Source organism: Meriones unguiculatus, chromosome 3 (genome assembly GCF_030254825.1).
Source record: "Meriones unguiculatus strain TT.TT164.6M chromosome 3, Bangor_MerUng_6.1, whole genome shotgun sequence".
In the NCBI taxonomy this organism is placed as follows: Eukaryota; Metazoa; Chordata; class Mammalia; order Rodentia; family Muridae; genus Meriones; species Meriones unguiculatus.
The window spans coordinates 132,921,676-132,938,694 of NC_083351.1; the positions used below are offsets into that span (position 1 = coordinate 132,921,676).

A 17,019-nucleotide genomic window follows, 5' to 3' on the forward strand; every position below is an offset into this window, starting at 1 on the left:
GTTTTGTGTCTATAACTTGGAATGATTTATTATTTATCATTCAAGTATTTTTTTTTTCTGGCTTTTCAAGACAAAGTTTCTCACTGTAACCCTGGCTGTACCGGAACTCACTCTGTAGATCAGGCTGGCCTCAAATTTAGAGATTACCTGCTTCTGCCTTCCAGGATTAAAGACACAGGCTACCATGCCTAGCTCACTCTAGTATCGTCTTTTCAAGTGTACTGGCCTAACCTGGAAGACAAAGTCCTTCAACTTGGATATCTGATTCTACAGTGTATCAGAATTCCGTGTCTGTCCAGCATGTCACTTGTTTTAACAGGCAGTCATTTAATTTTTAGAAAGAGAAGCTTCAGTTTGATTTTAAAAATATATTAATGTGCTATACCCGTAATCATCTTTGAGGCATAGGAATAACACATTAGCAAAGAAATGCTAAGCAAATACAAAGTGTCCCTCTTTCCTTTGTGTACATACTGACAGCACTAGCCTTCTGGTTCCAGTGTAACAGCCCTGCAGGTGAATAATGCCCTGCTAGATTTCCTTTACAAGTATGGGAAGCACTCTGATCTTGTGCAAGGCTATCAGCAGAGCGAGAAGGCAAAGCAAAAGGACAAAACAGCTTAGGACATAGCTTGCAGCCATGCATGGTAGAAAATGCCTTTAATCCTAGCAGAGGCAGGCGGATCTCTTTTGAGTTTCAGGCCAGCCTGGTCTACAAAAAAAGCCCAGGAAAGCCAGGGCTGTGTCGAGAAACGGTGTCTTGAAAAACCAAAAACAAAAAGACCTTTTGCTTGCCTGGGGGAGATAAGGTGAAGACATTAGCCTCAATTCTGTAAGTCTCAATGCTGCAGGGATTTAACAGGACAGATACATTGCTGTGAAGTCTTGTGACGTGTCCATGTATTTGTGTCAAAGGGCAGTCAGGGTGGGAGCCTGCAGACTGCAGCTGTGTAGAGTGAGCTTTGGAGTGGCACCATCACTGGCAGCTGCAGGCAGGTGGCTCTGCGACAGGGTGTGTGCTCTTGGTGCTGCCCTTTCAGGAGCTTCAGCTTGTCCTGTGGCACGCTCGCTCTACGCATGGCTCCTTTTGTTCTCTATGGGAACACAATTCCAAGCTGCGGTGCTACTGTGGAAGGTGAAGTTCTGTTTATGACAATTCTACAAACTGGCATGGAGACCTGCCCAGGCTTAATACTGGAATACTGTTTTTCCTTTTTAGTTTTAAATATTGAAGATCAGAAGAGAAGCATAAAAAACTTACCCGATGGGAGTGAGAAGGAGCTTCACGTTCTAAATCAACCAGAAGGACATATTCCTCTACAGGCCTGAACAGAGATCCCACGTGATTCACCAGTGACTGAGAACTTAACTGTGAAATGTACAAAGTCAAATGTCCACCAGCCGATCATTATTGTGGAGTTTAATCAGTACATTTTAGCAAAGAAAAAAAATGGGACCATCTCAGACAGTTTGGATGTACTCTTAAAATGTCTTCAAAAGATGTCAAAATTGGCCACACTTTCTTGATTAACAGGTGTTTCTTGAGCAGGTCAACACCAACAAGAGAAATGAGATGGTCTTGCATGAGCAGCAGCACCTATCATCCCGCAGTGTCTCTAGGACAGAACAGCCTGCAGGGCAGTTCCTGGCAGACATCAGCTTCTTTCTCCTCTTGCTGTTGCTTGCCAGTTTCTGGTACTGAGCAGCTCATCACTCCTGCACACACTTGATTCCACCATCAGTGGCCTAAGCTCTTACTGCCAGCAAGACCACCACTAGTCAGTTTTAGACAAGCCTCAACACAAAGCTGTTCTGTGCAAAAAATAAGTAAAAGATAGCCACTGCGTTGCGCCTGGCTACCTCCACGCCTCAGAAGGCCGAGGCAGGAAGACTGTCTAGTAAGTCACTGCACCGACAGAGGCCCAGACACATGTACCTGTGCTGATACAATAGTCCAGGAAAGGGGGCTGGCTGCTGGAGGATACCCAGGTTACAAGCTAGGGATGCCTTCAAAGGCAAGAAGAACACAGTAGCTGTTTTGTTTGTTTGTCTTCTTTGTAAAGACTTGTAGTTCATTGGTGACAATGGTATAGGACTGACTGTAGTTTTTGACTCCGATCAGTGGTTCTAACCAGCTGCAGCCTGACACAGTCGCACTCTGCTCTCCTTCCAGTGCCACTCTCTCAAGAGTGAGCCAGTTCACAGGGTTCAAGGTTGTCTGCCTGTGTTGCACCTGACCAGATCTGGTGCTCAGTCCACGGGATGCTGACGTAGTACCACCCTGTGTTTAGATGGATACCGTCCAACCACGTCCCTCATTCTTACTAACTTGTCAGACCCTCAGATGCATTGTGCTTTTACCGCACAGCTGTTCTACTCTGGGCTCCAAGCTCAAGCAGAGTTTGTATTTTCTAGTGCCTAGTATTTCCTATCTTAATTTGGCTTTGCTTTAAAGTGTAGACATTGCTGATAAGCTGTGCTGATTCCTTTTCAACAAGAAAGACAGGTAAGGAGTTAACTGCCTTTTGGGGTCTATTGGCTGCCTGATGGCTATGCCTGACAGTTGAGCCAGACTACCTCAGTAGTGAGCAGGAAGTGAGCGACAGCCTAACCTCAATCCTCACTAGCACTGCAGCAACTTCAGTCAGGCATGTTTCAAAGGATTTCTAGGAAAATGTTTTGATTCAAGAAGGGTGTCACAGGGCTGGGGCATAGCTCCCTGAGAGCCTCTGCCTAGTATGTGTGAGGCTCTGGTTGCATCCTCGGCACCACCAAAGCCTGTCACGTTAGAGTCGGGACACCAAAATCTCAGGATCATCGCTGCCAGAAGCCAAATGAACTGCCACTAGTCTTAGGCAAAACCGCAAAGCGCGGTTCAACTTCAGGAGAGCTCATTCTGCTAAAAGCAGTGCCCCTATAAAACACAAAAGGGAAACCCCGCAGGCTTATCAGAGGAATGAGCAGCAAACCAAGGATGGGGCCTCTGGCTGGTGCATCACGAACAAAACCTGCACTTCGCTCGGAGGCTCCGGCTGCAGCACAGGTACGCACCATGTTCAAGCGAGACCACATCTCGCAGACCACACACTCCCGCCTGCCGACCCCACCGGCAGGCACTGCAGCTGCTGGGTTACAGATCCTTACGAATCTGTGTCGCCACACTCAATCATGTACTTTACAAACCTCAAAATCAAGTTCTAATTTTACCAGAATCTAAATCCTTAATAAATCTTGTGTTTTGAAACTTCTTTTGGTCAATTTTTGGGCTTGTTGGGTGTTTAAGATAAGCTCTCATGTAGCCCACGCTGACTTCAAACATAGCACACAGCTGAGGGTAAGTGAAGCCCGATCCTGCTGCCTCTGCCTGAGGGCACTGCTACGGCCAGCTTGGATGAGTCTGGCACCACTCTGCTCAGACAGTGGCACGAATTTTCTAGGCCCCAAGAGCAGCACCGGTGCTTTTTTTTTTTTTTTTTGTCAAGAAATTTATTAACCTTTACAAACACTATTTCACTTAATCATTCATTTAAAAAAGTTTTACAGTTAAGTCTGTAAATCCATGTAATGTTCACCAATGCATTCCAGCCCAGTTACACCCCTGGAGTATAATAAACCACTTTAAAACAGCAGTTTTCATTCTTGCCAGGTAAGGGTGTTAAACTGAGTCTTCCTTGTAACAAGCTGTCATCCACGAAATCCACTTTACGTCACGGTGCGTGGCACACTGCTGTCTATCCCCAAGAGCACACACGATCATGTTTGCAGTCTCTTTCACACCAGTTTCACAACAGGAAAGTATTTGTGAACAGAGAAATCAAATTCGGGAGGAACCTATGAAGGAAGCCAGAAAGCTAATGAATACATCTGCATGTGTTTAGCAGTGTGCCCTTCTGCTCTAGACTTTACGTGTTCAGAAATAGGGCAGTGCAAGAGAAACTGGTCACATGGCAGAAGTCAGAGGGAAAGGACCAAGGAAGCAGTTTGTCCTTCATAAAGGTCACCAGGAAACATCCAGGCCAGCTGTGCCTTCAGAGAATGTTAAAGGAAAGTGGACCTCACTTCAGACAAGGTGCTCAGCCAGATCAGGATGGCAGCACAGTACAACCCTAGGGTGCCAGCTGAAGAGGCAAAGCCGTACAACAGACAAATGCTGCAAGTTGCACCAGCAGCCCCCACCATGACAACTCAGATCTACCGTATCAGTGCCACATCTTCACAATGTTTAAGAGTCTTAGGGCTGGGGACATGGCTCAGTTGGTGAGGGTCTGCAGTGTAAGCCTGAGGCTTGATGCCAACACCTATGTTAAAAAGTTGAGTGTGATAGCACTCGCCTGAAATTCTAGCACTGGGGATGTGGAGACAGGCCCATCGTTGGGGCTTGCTGGCCAGCCAGTTTAGTTGAGGCAGTGAGTTCCAGGTTCTATGAACCGTTTCAAAAACTAATAAAGACTAAGTGAAATGTATCTACTCTGCGGATATGTCCAGAGTCTTTCCCCCGCTCCAGGACAGGGTTTCTCTTTAGTCTTGGCTATCCCAGACTCATTTTATAGACCAGGCTGTCCTTGAACTCACAGAGATCTGCCTACCTCAGCCGCTTGAGTGCTAGCACAGGTGTACGCCAACACACCTGGCTTGGTTCATACTTTCTTAACCGCTCTCCGTTAGATAGAGATTTATAATGGGAGCAGGAATAAAAAGGAGTAGAAAATTTGACTGTCAAGTATCTCCAGGAAAAATAGTGAGCTTTACTTCACAGCAGCTGAACTGGGCCCACCTCTTCTAGGATGACTCTTAACCAATTGTGTAACCTTTTCTGTAATAGTACATAGGAAACTCTGCACTCACTTTCCCAGCAACACACTCACCTTTGACTCCTTTTTGTGTCCCCCTGCTAAGAGCTTCATAACCACAAAGTTGGGCTTGGCCACCTTTAGGATTCTACTGACCTGAAAAAAGAAAGCATCAGCATCACAGCCAATGTCTATGTGATGGGTACCGAGCTGTGCTGCAGGCACTCACAGATCCCTGCTTCTCTAAAATACCTTCCACCCACCAATCATGAACCTTCAAGGTCATGGCAGCCCTGTGAGCACGCCAGCTTCACCACTGATGGCCAAGCTCTCATCAGCCAGTTCCTCACATTCACCCTTAGCAATGAAGGTGAAGACTGCGTATCCGATAAAAACTGCTTTGAGGGTTGAGCTAAGCACATTTCATGCTGGGCACAGCACCTGTGGCTCCAGACTGCAGAGAGTAGCTCTGCACTTATGAGTGCGCACCCTCGTCAGAAGACACGGCTGTGGTTAACACTTAGAAACACCCAGCAGGCACTGAGTGTCCTGGGAGTATTAGGCGCTATTTCTGACAGTGACTCGTCTAATCAGTTTCCTTGCTGGGTTTCTCGTAGGCACCATGTTCCCACTGTTGCATTTCTGACCACTGTCTGCAAATGCCCAGGGCAGGACAGGTTCTCAAGCCACTTGCCTTGAGCAGCTGCTCCATTTAAACATCTAATGGAAAAGGTAGACACACAAGTTCAGACCTGTAGTTCAGCACCTGAGGGACTGAGCAAAAGGCCTGCCATGGGTTCCAGGGCAGTCTGAGCTACACAGGATGAGACTTTGTCTCAAAAAAATAAAAATTGATTACTTAATAATAATAATGATACTAATAATATGATATGTCAGAAACCACACCGAGACCCAAGACACAACAATCTTGCGCATGAAAATCAATTCATTTAGCTCTCAGGCCGAGCGAGACTTTTCAAGTTATTCCTGAGTCCTCCCATATCCCACATGAATTAACCCCGAAGATTTCAGATCCAGAGAGAGGGTATTACTGTTGATCACGCACACCACCTCTCACCTGGATTACTGCTGCCCACTTCCTTACCTCTGCCGTAAGAGTGCTCCTTAACCACGAGTCAGATCTACCCATGCGCTGCCCACACTCCAACAGCTCCTCCCTGGCTTACTGCCGCCCAGCCATGAGTCCCTGGTGCTGTTCAAACCCTCCAGGCACAGGTCTGCTCTGCATTTCTCTGCATGTGGGGTATCTCTGACTGGAAGGCCCCATCCCTGGACATCTATGTGACTTCTAGAATTTACTAAAATGGGTTCTTTAACCTGATTAGGACTAGCAATGCACTTCAGTGGTACAGGTGTTTGTATAGTGTGCACAATACCTGCGGTTTAACACCAAGCGGGAGAAAAGTAGGGTTCCCTCCCCACCCCATTTCTTCAGAGTTCTACACTCCATAAAACATACAATTTGACCTGTTCACTGACCCCATAACAGCTATTTTTCTACTTAACAAGTCTTTGAATAAATGAATGAAATTTCCATTGAATGAATTAAGTCTTCTATAACTGAACCTCCCTCAAATTTTTATAACTACTATTTTTACTAGCTGGAAAACACATTCACACACACACAAACTGGGTTTTGACACACAATTTCTCTGTGTAGCCTTTGCTGTCCTGGAGTCACTCTGTAGACCAGGCTGGCCTTGAACTCACAGAAATCCACCTGCCTCTGCATCCCAAGTGCTGAGATTAAATGCGTGCACCACCACTGCCAGCTCCCATATTAAAATTTATCTGCAGTGCTAGGGAGAGATCCCAGGCTTTGTGCAACAGGCCAGCACATGTCATTTGAGCCCAGCACTGGCTGTTTCTGACAGATAATGCTGAACCACTCAGAGTGGCATCAGGTGCTGCCGCTGTGACTCACACTTGTCAGGAGTAACTCCCGTGCTGAGCAGAGGTACCCCAGTTACACTGGGGATAGTGCAAACTTTTAATCAAAACCCTAAGCCACATTTGTTTGCAAAGTTTGTTCTGGTAGATGAGTCTTTTAATGCAACAGCCTTTTATGTCAAAATGGTCAAGTATGGAGTAATGTTCTACTGTAACTGGATACATAATTGTTCGTATTTAAAATTTACAATGGTAGCCAGGTATGACAGATCACAAACTAATCCTAACAGCAGGGAGGCAGGAGGCAAGAGGATTACCAGGAGCTAGAAGACCAGCCTGAGTAAACAGTGAGACTCTATGTGTTGGAGGGAAGAGGCTTAGAATGATTAACTTGGCAGATTTACCTGAAATTGTGGCAAAAACAAGACAGGCTCCATTTGACAGTGTCTGAGTGACTCACTACAGCAATTAACATCCACCTAGTGGCAGGTGTATGCTTTAAGCCAAGTGCGTCCCACACACAGTGAACCCACTCTTACCTCACGGTCTGGATTGGGGATATTTTCGAGGATCATTTTCGCCTGCTGAAAGTGCTTACTAGCTGCCACATACAACTCTGGAGACTGAGGAGGAGGGCTGTATTTATTGAGGTCAGACATTTCCTAAAAAGAGGGAGACTTTTTATCACAATATATTTAATATAAACCTTTTAACTGACTATTCATCCATACAGACTCTAAAGCTAATGCTGAGCACTTCTGTACCCATGTGATACATGTTTTTCTTTTCTTTTTTTTCCTTTCTTCTCTGAGCCCTCTACCTTCTACCCCCTCCCCGAGAAAAGGTTTTTCTGTGTAATATCCCTGGCTGTCCTGGACTTGCTTAATAGACCAGGCTAGCCTCAAACTCACAGAGCTCCTCCTGTCTCTGACTCCTGGGATTAAAGGTGGGCACCATCATGTCCAGCTGATAGACTGTTTTTTCTTTTTAAAGATTTATTCATTTAACTATATGAGTGCTCTATCTGCATGTACACTTGCATGCCAGAAGAGGGCATCAACTCCCAGTATACATGGTTGTGATCCACCATGTGGCTGCTGGGAATGGAACTCAGACCGCTGAGCCATCTCTCCAGCCTGATACACAGTTCTTAACCTGCATATGCCAAATCTCAATTATTCTAATGACTTAAATATAAACTAGTCATGTGATTAACATATCCAACAAGGACAGATACTCTGTATCCTATTTAAGAATGCTCTTTTTTGGGGGCTGGAGAGATGGCTCAGAGGTTAAGAGCACTGACTGCTCTTCCAGAGGTCCTGAGTTCAATTCCTAGCACCCACATGGTGGCTCACAACCATCTATAATGAGATCTGGTTCCTTCTTCTGGCCTGCAGGCAGAACACTATATACATAATAAATAAAGAAATCTTAAAAAAAAAAAAAAAAAAAAAAAAAAAAAGAATGCTCCTTTTCACAGCCACCCCCCCAGGACGGCTTGGTACAAACATGCCCTCACCCAGCAGGCTCACCTTGAACTGCAGGTAGTGCACTGGTGGTGGTGTCATCACACTGTTGAATGGAGCAAACCTGTGCTCATACCGAACTTGCTCACTATCAAGCTCAAACTTTGGCTTGCGCACTTTGCCATCCATGTCAAATGCTACCATCGTCTAAAGAAGAAGGGAATGAGGACACAAACGACAAAAGGAAAGAGTGAACATGCGCATCAGTACAGAAAAAGAGCAGTTAATACTTAAAATGTCATCTCAGAAACAAAAAAAAAAAAAAAGAAAGAAGGGTAAAACACACCTCTCATCCATTTTTAACTTATACACCATGATTTACACAAAAAAATTTTCCAGTCCAACTGGTTATTCAATAGCAAATAGTCAGCCCTAAAATCATATTCAAGTAACAGTATATGGATTTGCAGGTTGTGGCTAAATGTTTAGAAATATATATACATAAACCATGTGTGCAACAAAGAGGCCATAAATCTGAGAAAGAGCAAGAGGGATGCATGGGAGGAGCTGAGAGGAAGAAAAGGAAATGATACATTAATTTCAAAGTAATAATAATTTCCCAGTCCCAGTGGGATCACACACACATACCACTCTTCCACATCTCATGCTTCTGTAACTACTTTGAAACGTTTAAGTCAAAGATATTGAAGAAACAAGTACCATGTAACAAGTACCATCACACAGGTTAGGGTCTTTTCCAAGGTCCCCTCTTGGTTTATGTAACTCCAGGGGAGTCACTTCAGACAGTTCCTGAATTGTCAGTACAACTTTAAAATTAATGTCCACAACCCTACAAAAATGTCTGCTACTGCTTACGCCAGCCACGCTAGAGCCCACACCTACATATTATAATCCTAGGAATGCTAGAACCATCCCATCATGAAGCAAGGTGTCACCTGTTTACACACTACAACTAGAATGGAATATGGTGACTCTCAAATGGATGAGAAACAGAACAGTGACAGTCAACAGGTGAGAGTCAAGGCAAGAGATGATTTTAAATATGTTATGTAAGAATGATAGTTAACAGCAAGAAGATGTGATTTTTCCCACTTACTTTGAACATCCCAGCACACATGTTCTGATAGACCTGGCTCATCGTGATCTCTCGGCTCAATGGGCGAACTGTAATTAGAGAAAAAAATGTTCATACTCTTTCCACCTCCTTCCCACGTTACGGTAGAAGGAATAACTAAAACTGGGTTTCTCTCTTAAGGGAACCAGAGGAGGGCTGATCTGGGGAAGAGAGGAGAACTGGAAGGAGTGCAAGGAGGGGAACTCCTGCCAGATGTGATAAGAATCAAAGTTAAACAAAACAATCAACACCTGCTTATTTACTGAACACAAACTTCACTTTGCTTTTCTAAAGCAATTTATCTTATGACCAAACTCTGCAAATAAGGTAACTGAACTGAGCTGAAAAGTTAAACAACTGTGTTCTTCAAGTAGCGAGTACTAAAGAGTTCTGGCGGGAAGTAATATAGCCCCTTTGAAGCATCTGCTTCCCATGGTTCTGATTACCTATCCAAGCTAACCTGACAGTGACAGCCTACCTGCAGATGGAGCCCTACCTGCTCTCTAACCTATTCTGCTGCATGGACTGGGAAGGAACTGGCAAGCGGCCATCACTGACACTGGGATTCAGCCTCTCTTTTAGTTTGTGGACAATGGCAAAAGAGAAATACGACAGACGCGCAGCCACGGCGGCTCACAAGGAGCTCTTCACCCACTGGTGGTCGAAGGTAAAGTATACGTCATTCTACTTGTCAAGTTTAGAAAGAGTCCACACAGCCAGGTGGGATGGTGCACACACTGGTAACCTCAACACAGGGCAGCCTGGTCACCTGTGACAGCCTGATTAAAGAGTGAGGCGGGTCTACAGCACCTTTCTTTTTCTTCTTGGTTTTTTTGCTGCTGCGGCCTTTCTGCTGTTCTTCCATTATCCTCTCCTCTGCCATCTGAGAGCCATCAGCACGGCTCAGGGTTGACATCAGCCATGCATACAGGAATTCAGAGAGGTACCTTAACAGTCACAAACAATCAGTTAGTGGTAGATCGCTAAATGAGGTAGCTTTACCAACACAAGGACTAGCAATAATGGAAAGGTTTCATTATTTCATCCTGACAAGAAACTGAAGCCTTGACCTCAGAGACAAATTTTTCTCTAATATGCCATCAACCCCACAAGGCCAGGTCTTGTAATGCTTTAAGGTCTGCAAAATACTGGTTTTTTGCAGTTTGGTGAGAGTAGATCTTATAGGAAATGTGCACTGAAAGTGATCTTTCCCTTCCCACATTTTACAGCTTTTCAAAAGATTTGTGGTAATTATCTGCATATAGACAAATTGGAATACCTTTAAATTGTTCACTATCAGTCCTCACAATTCACTCCAGTCTATTAGGTAAATATTTTCTTTGCAAATGAAAGACATTGATTCAGAAAGTATCAAAAATTAATGGAACATAAAAATCATTCTAAAGCTTTAAAACATCTAGGCTTATTTACTTAAATTTATTGAAGAAATAATATAAAATAGGATATTTTATATCCTACTAAAACTTTTTTAAAAATTGTAACCTAACAATACATTCTAAGCCAGGAAGGCGGTTCAAATCTTGGAGATGGCACACACTGTTTTCAGTATAATCAGGAATAAGGAAAATTAAGGACTACTCCTACACTGAATAAAAACCAAAGATCCATAGAAATGTTTATGATCTCTTACTATTCCTATTTTAGGATACCTATTTCCAGAACTGCCCTGAAAGACGCCAGGCAGGCTACAATATCAAAGCACATATAAAACACCATTTTAATTTCATGATGATGATGATGATGACAATTTGTGTGAGGGTGACAGATGGTGACATATCCCAGAGACTAGGTGACGGTGTAGTCACTTCTCCCTTTCTATCTTTCATGTGGGTTCCGTGGATTGAACTAAGGTCATCAGGCTTGCGTAGAAATTGTTTTTACCTGCTGGGCATCTTATTGTCCAAAACAGAACATTTCATACAACAGAAACTAGTTACAAGTTGCATTTGGAGTTATGTAGATATTATATTTTGAAGCTACAGCTGTAGGTAAGGAAAATGAGATATACTACCTTATGAAAGAGTGTATGCCATCAGGAGAGGCAGCTGGTGGCACTTAATTTAAGGAAAACATTTAGCATACAGTAACACTTTACAGACCACAAATGAATCTCCACGGCATACAAAAGTCAGAGACTTACAAGCTCTACTGCAAAGTTCCACAGAGAGACAGCAGGTGGTACTTAGTTATCTGAGGACAGATGCTGAAGGGAAGGGTGGGCTCTTTCTTTCCAAACAGCAGGTACTAATTTTTATTAAGAGTTTATCAACAGCTTTAAGAAGAGGCAGAATGCTGATGTTCTGTAACAATGGTCCTCACATTGCCATTTCTGGGCCAGCAGCAGTAATGTCTGGGAAGCAGCCAGAAATGGAAAGGACTGGTCCCCACTGAAGGTCTACTAGACCCAGGACTGACCCTAGGCAAGTGATTAGGTGACCACAACAGATTCATCACTCATTTTTGCTGCTGATTTTAGAAATGGATTATATTCATAAGCAAAACAAGATCATTTTCTCACAATTTCAGGAGTTTAATCTGTAATTCCAAAGCCAAAGAACCACGTGGTTCTGTATGTAGAATAGTGCCATGTGGGGCTGGCTACAGTCAGTGTCACATTCTGCTTGCACGGCCCAGATTGGCACAGCCTCTGGGAATTAGTTGCTCCTAACACGACCATGCCAAGAGTGGGGAAGGGAAGTCTTCCCCTTCTCAAAGGGCAGTGGTTAAGTTACATTAATTTAACTCTACATTTAAAAAGCAGATAATGCCCAAGTGTAACATAGCAGATTAGATGTCTGATGAACAGGAAACTGTTTAAAATTGTCTCTTGACAGATGAAGATCATTCAAGATTATCACTGTGCTGAACAACACTTACTTTATTTTCTATAGCTTTTCCATGTCTAAGATAGCCTCCATAGCCTCTTCCCTAGACTCCTTATCTTTCCCTCCACTTAAGGGCATCTGCACATGATTCCTCAAGGTTATGCACCCAATGATTACCCTGCAGCCATGATATCCCACAAGAAAGCTTGTTCTATCAAGTGCACCCACACCACGGCTTGGCGCTACAGAACTCATAGCAAACCATGCTCACTTTTCTCCACAGGTGCAAACCAAAGATGTTGAATCAGCACATTTATTTTTATTAGTACTTTTCACAGAAATATTTAAACAGCAGGAAGAATATTTGTATAATGTTACAGCACTAAAGATGTACACTTTGACCAACTCTAATCCTCAAGATATTTTACCAATTATGCCACAACTACAATAAAAACGCACTAAAGGAAAAACTATCCCAGGGTCCAGTGAGACGGCTCAGCTCGTCAAGGAGCCTGTCAGAAAGACTGATAACCTGATTTCAATCCCCAGAGCCCATGTTAAAAAATCCAATGCAAACCCACATATCTGTAACCCACACTTTTTTAATTCTTTATTAATTACACTTTATTGACTTTGTATCCCCCTGTGGTTCCCTCCCTCCTCCCGTCCCTGTAAACCCACACTCTTACAGCAGGCAGCTGGCACGGAGACCCTGCCTCACCAGGGTGGAAGGGAAGCACCAACCCCTGGAAGTCGTGGGCTGCAGTCAGAGACTGCATGCACATGCCGAGCACCCCAGACCGCACAACACAGTCATGCAAGACCTTTGCTCTCCCGTCACTCGTCATGCAAGACCTCTGCTCCCCCATCACTCGTCATGCAAGACCTCTGCTCCCCCATCACTTGTGGCGGCACACATGGTGCAGAGTCCCGCAAGACCTCTGCTCCCCCATCACTCTCGGCGGCGGCCTCACCAGTAGATGTAGTAGTACTCATGCATGCTGTAGAGCTCCAGCTCAAAGCCACTGAGCAGATACTGAATCATAATCCGAAGGTTGTGGTAAAGGACCCAGGTTCCTAAACAGGCCAGGTGCTGTCTCTGGGGCTCCTGTTTCAGCAACATAGTGTGAAGTGCCGCATCAACCTTCTCTGCCTGCCAGAGTAATTTGTTACATTATGGTCAATTATTTAGATAGTGAGAGAACTTGAAAATATGAGCAGAAAATGTAAATCTCACAACACAAAAGACCCCTACTTTTAAATGCACTTCTAGTGAGGTTTGCAAAGTTCTTATCCTGTAATAATTAGCATTTACCCAAATTATTCCTTGAAATAAACATCCATTTTAATAAGTTATTCTCTGTGGACCAGGTGGTGATACATGCTTGTAAACGAATAGGACTATCAGTGTATTCCTGAGATCGTGGCAGGAGGATCATGTGAACCCAGTGGCTAAAAATACACCTGAGGAAACATGCCTGGCTCAAAACAAACAAGCCTCAACTTGTGACTCCAGGCATGTGGTAACAGGAGCGGGAACTGCTGCTGCCCACGAGTCACCTTTAAACCGTTTCACTGCCAGGTAAACTTGCCATGAAGTCATAATTCTCTATCAAACCACGATTTAAGATGTCTATAAACTGTATTCTTCCATTTTTTTATGAACACACTTCCTCTGAACTGTAGAACTGTTAAATTTTAAGTGAAAAATAGGCATAGCATAGTAAAAATTAACTCTCAAATCATTTTAAAGATTTGCTTTTCAAACGTTAAAGTATGAGAAAATAAAAACAGGCCCTGGTGACCCAGGATGGCCACCACCTCATGATACTCTGTCTACACATTCCATGACTCAGGGTGTGGACGCTCAGAGGTGCATGCAGCTCCTGTACTCTGTGACTTGCTGAATTTTACGAAGACATCTGGATCTTACCTCATCTTGCAAGGTAGCAAACTCTTCAAGAATGTGACCAAGTTTGTCTCTCTGCCGAGCCCTGTTATGGCCATGGATCTGAACAAGACTACAAAATGGCTGTAACACACAGACAACTTGTTAACTGTCAATGTGAAAGAAAACATGATGTCAAATTCTTCAATCTTGCTTAAATGCATGTGCACATGTAGACACATGCGCAATCACAGTTTACATTTCTTACACAGGTGCCCATTTTTAAGGAATTCAATATCAGAATTTATAAATAGGTGGAAAGAGGTAGCTTTTATGAAATATGACTTCCTATTGCAAAAAAAAATATACTTCTTTAATATCTGGACATCTTCCTGCAATTTCTTTTCTGCTTATTTTAAACTAAAAGCCAAGATTGCAATGTTGACATTTCTGTGGTAATTGAGTGATGGCTCCTACCTATGGCTCTCCTATTGTCTTGGATCTGAAACACAGCTTCCTACAAAATCCGGAACAATGTACTAATCAGACAACGGACATATAGGTGAGCAACCTGCATTTAGAACACTGACTGACTCTGAGTTAACACAGCCTGCACCAATGAGCTAACAGACAGTCTTTGATCAGCAACTGTTCAGAAGAGTTAGGAGGCACAGGGTTCACATCACTCATCTGAAAACTCAAACAGGCAGAGGCAGAGACTGATGTACCCATGGGAGCCTTGCTTGAACGTGCCAAGACTGACATTGAAGATGTGATCTTGCTGCCCCACTTCCAGAGTATTAGGGCTTAAGGCCCAGATCATCAAGTCCAGTTTCAAAAAACAAAAGTCCAAGTGTGAAGCTAACAGCACAACTCCCAGACTTGGGAGCATGCTGGATTTCAGGTTTTAACTGGGGATGCTCAACCCACTAATTCTACACAAATATTCCAAAAATCTGAAACAGTTTTGGTCCCGGTATTTCATATTTCAGGTAAGGGAGGCTCAGCTATATTAGCTTTTCACTCTTTGAAAGAGCCCATTTTCAGAAAATAAAGTAATACATCTTAATGATAATAAAATGTTATAGAAATGAAATCATCTGAAGTCTTCCACCACACAGAACTGCCTCCACATTTACCCCTGCATACACATATGTACATATGCATGCAGTAGAATTAGCCCCTAAAGAACTGCCTAACTGAGAAATGTTTATATAATTAAGTGAGAATGATTGGTAATTTAATCTACATATTTAATCTTCATATTTTCCCTAACCAGAAAAAAGTTTGTAACCTTATTTAATATTAATACTTTTAAATAAGTATTAAGGAAGACATACAGGAACATTACATTTTTTTTCCTGTTATGCACTTTGTATCCTAGCTGTAGCCCCTCCCCCGCCCCTCCCAATCCCACCCTCTTCTTCTCCTATACCCCTTCCCCAAACACTTTTTTTTAAGGTAAAAAAAGTGAAGCTTGTCTGTCCATTTATAAAACATTAGGGAACAAGAAATTTCCTGACTAGAAGTTATAATGTCCCATTTCTGGTTTCTATAGGCGGTAGTAGGCTATCTGAACCTGCAAAGAGTACAGGCTATAAAGCCACTCATACAAGCAGTGAGAGTGGATAGAAATATTAATGTATTCATGAGTAAGAAATAGGGAAGCAATGAATGCATATGAAAGAACTACGCACCATAACTGTCAAAGTACACAACACAACAACTCAAGTTGTGGTTCTTACCCGAACACAGTGAGTAACAAAGGAGTCGATACAGTCCTTAGCCTGGTGATTGTTATATAGGCAGCACCTGCAAGATGATACTCATGTCACTAACATCAAACTACGTGGCTTAGACAAAAGAGGAGTGGTTACTATAGATATAACTGACAGAAAAAAAAAAAAAAACAACAGCCAATACATGACTAACTTGAGGAACACTAGCATTATGTTAAGTATTTCATCTTACTGTGTTTTTCACATTTGTGTATGTGATCAACTAGTGAGATAGGAAGTCCAAAGCCCTAAGCTTCCCTCACTTGCATTCCATCACTTATTCTCCTTCTACAGTATCATCTTAGACACTAGAGAGAGTTCTCATTTTCAAGATGCAGTCTATTTGCAACCAGGGATTGCAAATGTCCTTGGCCCCTGGTCTATTCTCTTTGTAAAGTGCTGTCCTTTCTCATTACCTAACTGTCCTTCCCTCAGCAGTCTTTAAGGACCCACCACCTAGTCCTGGAGGAGCTACAAAGGCTGAAAGATAACAGAATTTAAAGACAAAGCACACAGGGACCAGTGGTGTGGGATCTAAGGCAAAGAAGAAAAAGTAAGAGACTTTCTCCTGGTGGCTTGTGAGATTGCCAAGTAGAACCGTGACCACACCACAGAGGATGACAGGTAGCCAGGAGGGAGCAAAGCAGAACACTAGGAGCAAGGCAAGGGAGTCATTAAAAAAAAAAAAAAGCTAGAAGACTCTTTGTGTCTTAATTGCTAAATAACAAAATTGTGGGTATCGCCACCCTGGGCTGGGGGTTCTGGGTGCTATATAAAAAAGCAGGCTTGGCAAGCCAGGAGGAGCAGGTCAGTAAACAGTGTTCTCAAGTCCTTGGCATTACTTCCTGCACTGATTTCCTTTAAATAACAGAGTATGACAGGAGAGTTGCAAACTGAAATAAACTCTTTACTCCCCAAGTTACTCTGGTCATAGTGTTTGAGCCGATTTGTAGACTTAATGTTGAATTCTAGATAAGACTGCCTAAAAACCACATGTGACTATTTTGGTAGAAGTCCTGGCATCTTAAAAAGAATTTCCAGTGAGCAGGAGGAAATTTACAAATCACTTACTAAGAAGAGAGAGAGAGAGAGAGAGAGAAAGAAAGAGAGAGAGAGAGAGAGAAAGAAAGAAAGAAAGAAAGAAAGAAAGAAAGAAAGAAAGAAAGAAAGAAAATTAGAACTGCCCTAGGTAGGACAGAACC

General features: G+C 43.2%; 2 protein-coding genes across 9 annotated transcripts in view; one reads left to right on the plus strand and one right to left on the minus strand.

Annotated features, from left to right (window-relative positions):
- The window catches only part of Golm1 (golgi membrane protein 1), a 41,493-nt gene extending 38,249 nt beyond the window's left edge, over positions 1-3,244 (plus strand). For all 4 annotated transcript variants that reach the window (XM_021647788.2, XM_021647786.2, XM_060380554.1 and 1 more), the window contains one exon: positions 1,220-3,244. In XM_021647788.2, the coding sequence (XP_021503463.1) occupies positions 1,220-1,329 (110 nt within the window). In that variant the 3' untranslated portion in view covers positions 1,330-3,244. The remainder of the gene's footprint in view (positions 1-1,219) is intronic.
- Positions 3,245-3,459: 215 nt separating this feature from the next.
- The window catches only part of Naa35 (N-alpha-acetyltransferase 35, NatC auxiliary subunit), a 52,682-nt gene continuing 39,122 nt past the window's right edge, over positions 3,460-17,019 (minus strand). For all 5 annotated transcript variants that reach the window (XM_060380550.1, XM_060380551.1, XM_021647789.2 and 2 more), the window contains exons 15-23: positions 15,785-15,851; positions 14,085-14,183; positions 13,126-13,304; positions 10,116-10,252; positions 9,288-9,355; positions 8,237-8,377; positions 7,241-7,363; positions 4,866-4,946; positions 3,460-3,831 (exon numbers count right to left, since the gene is read on the minus strand). In XM_060380550.1, the coding sequence (XP_060236533.1) occupies positions 3,772-3,831; positions 4,866-4,946; positions 7,241-7,363; positions 8,237-8,377; positions 9,288-9,355; positions 10,116-10,252; positions 13,126-13,304; positions 14,085-14,183; positions 15,785-15,851 (955 nt within the window). In that variant the 3' untranslated portion in view covers positions 3,460-3,771. The remainder of the gene's footprint in view (positions 3,832-4,865; positions 4,947-7,240; positions 7,364-8,236; positions 8,378-9,287; positions 9,356-10,115; positions 10,253-13,125; positions 13,305-14,084; positions 14,184-15,784; positions 15,852-17,019) is intronic.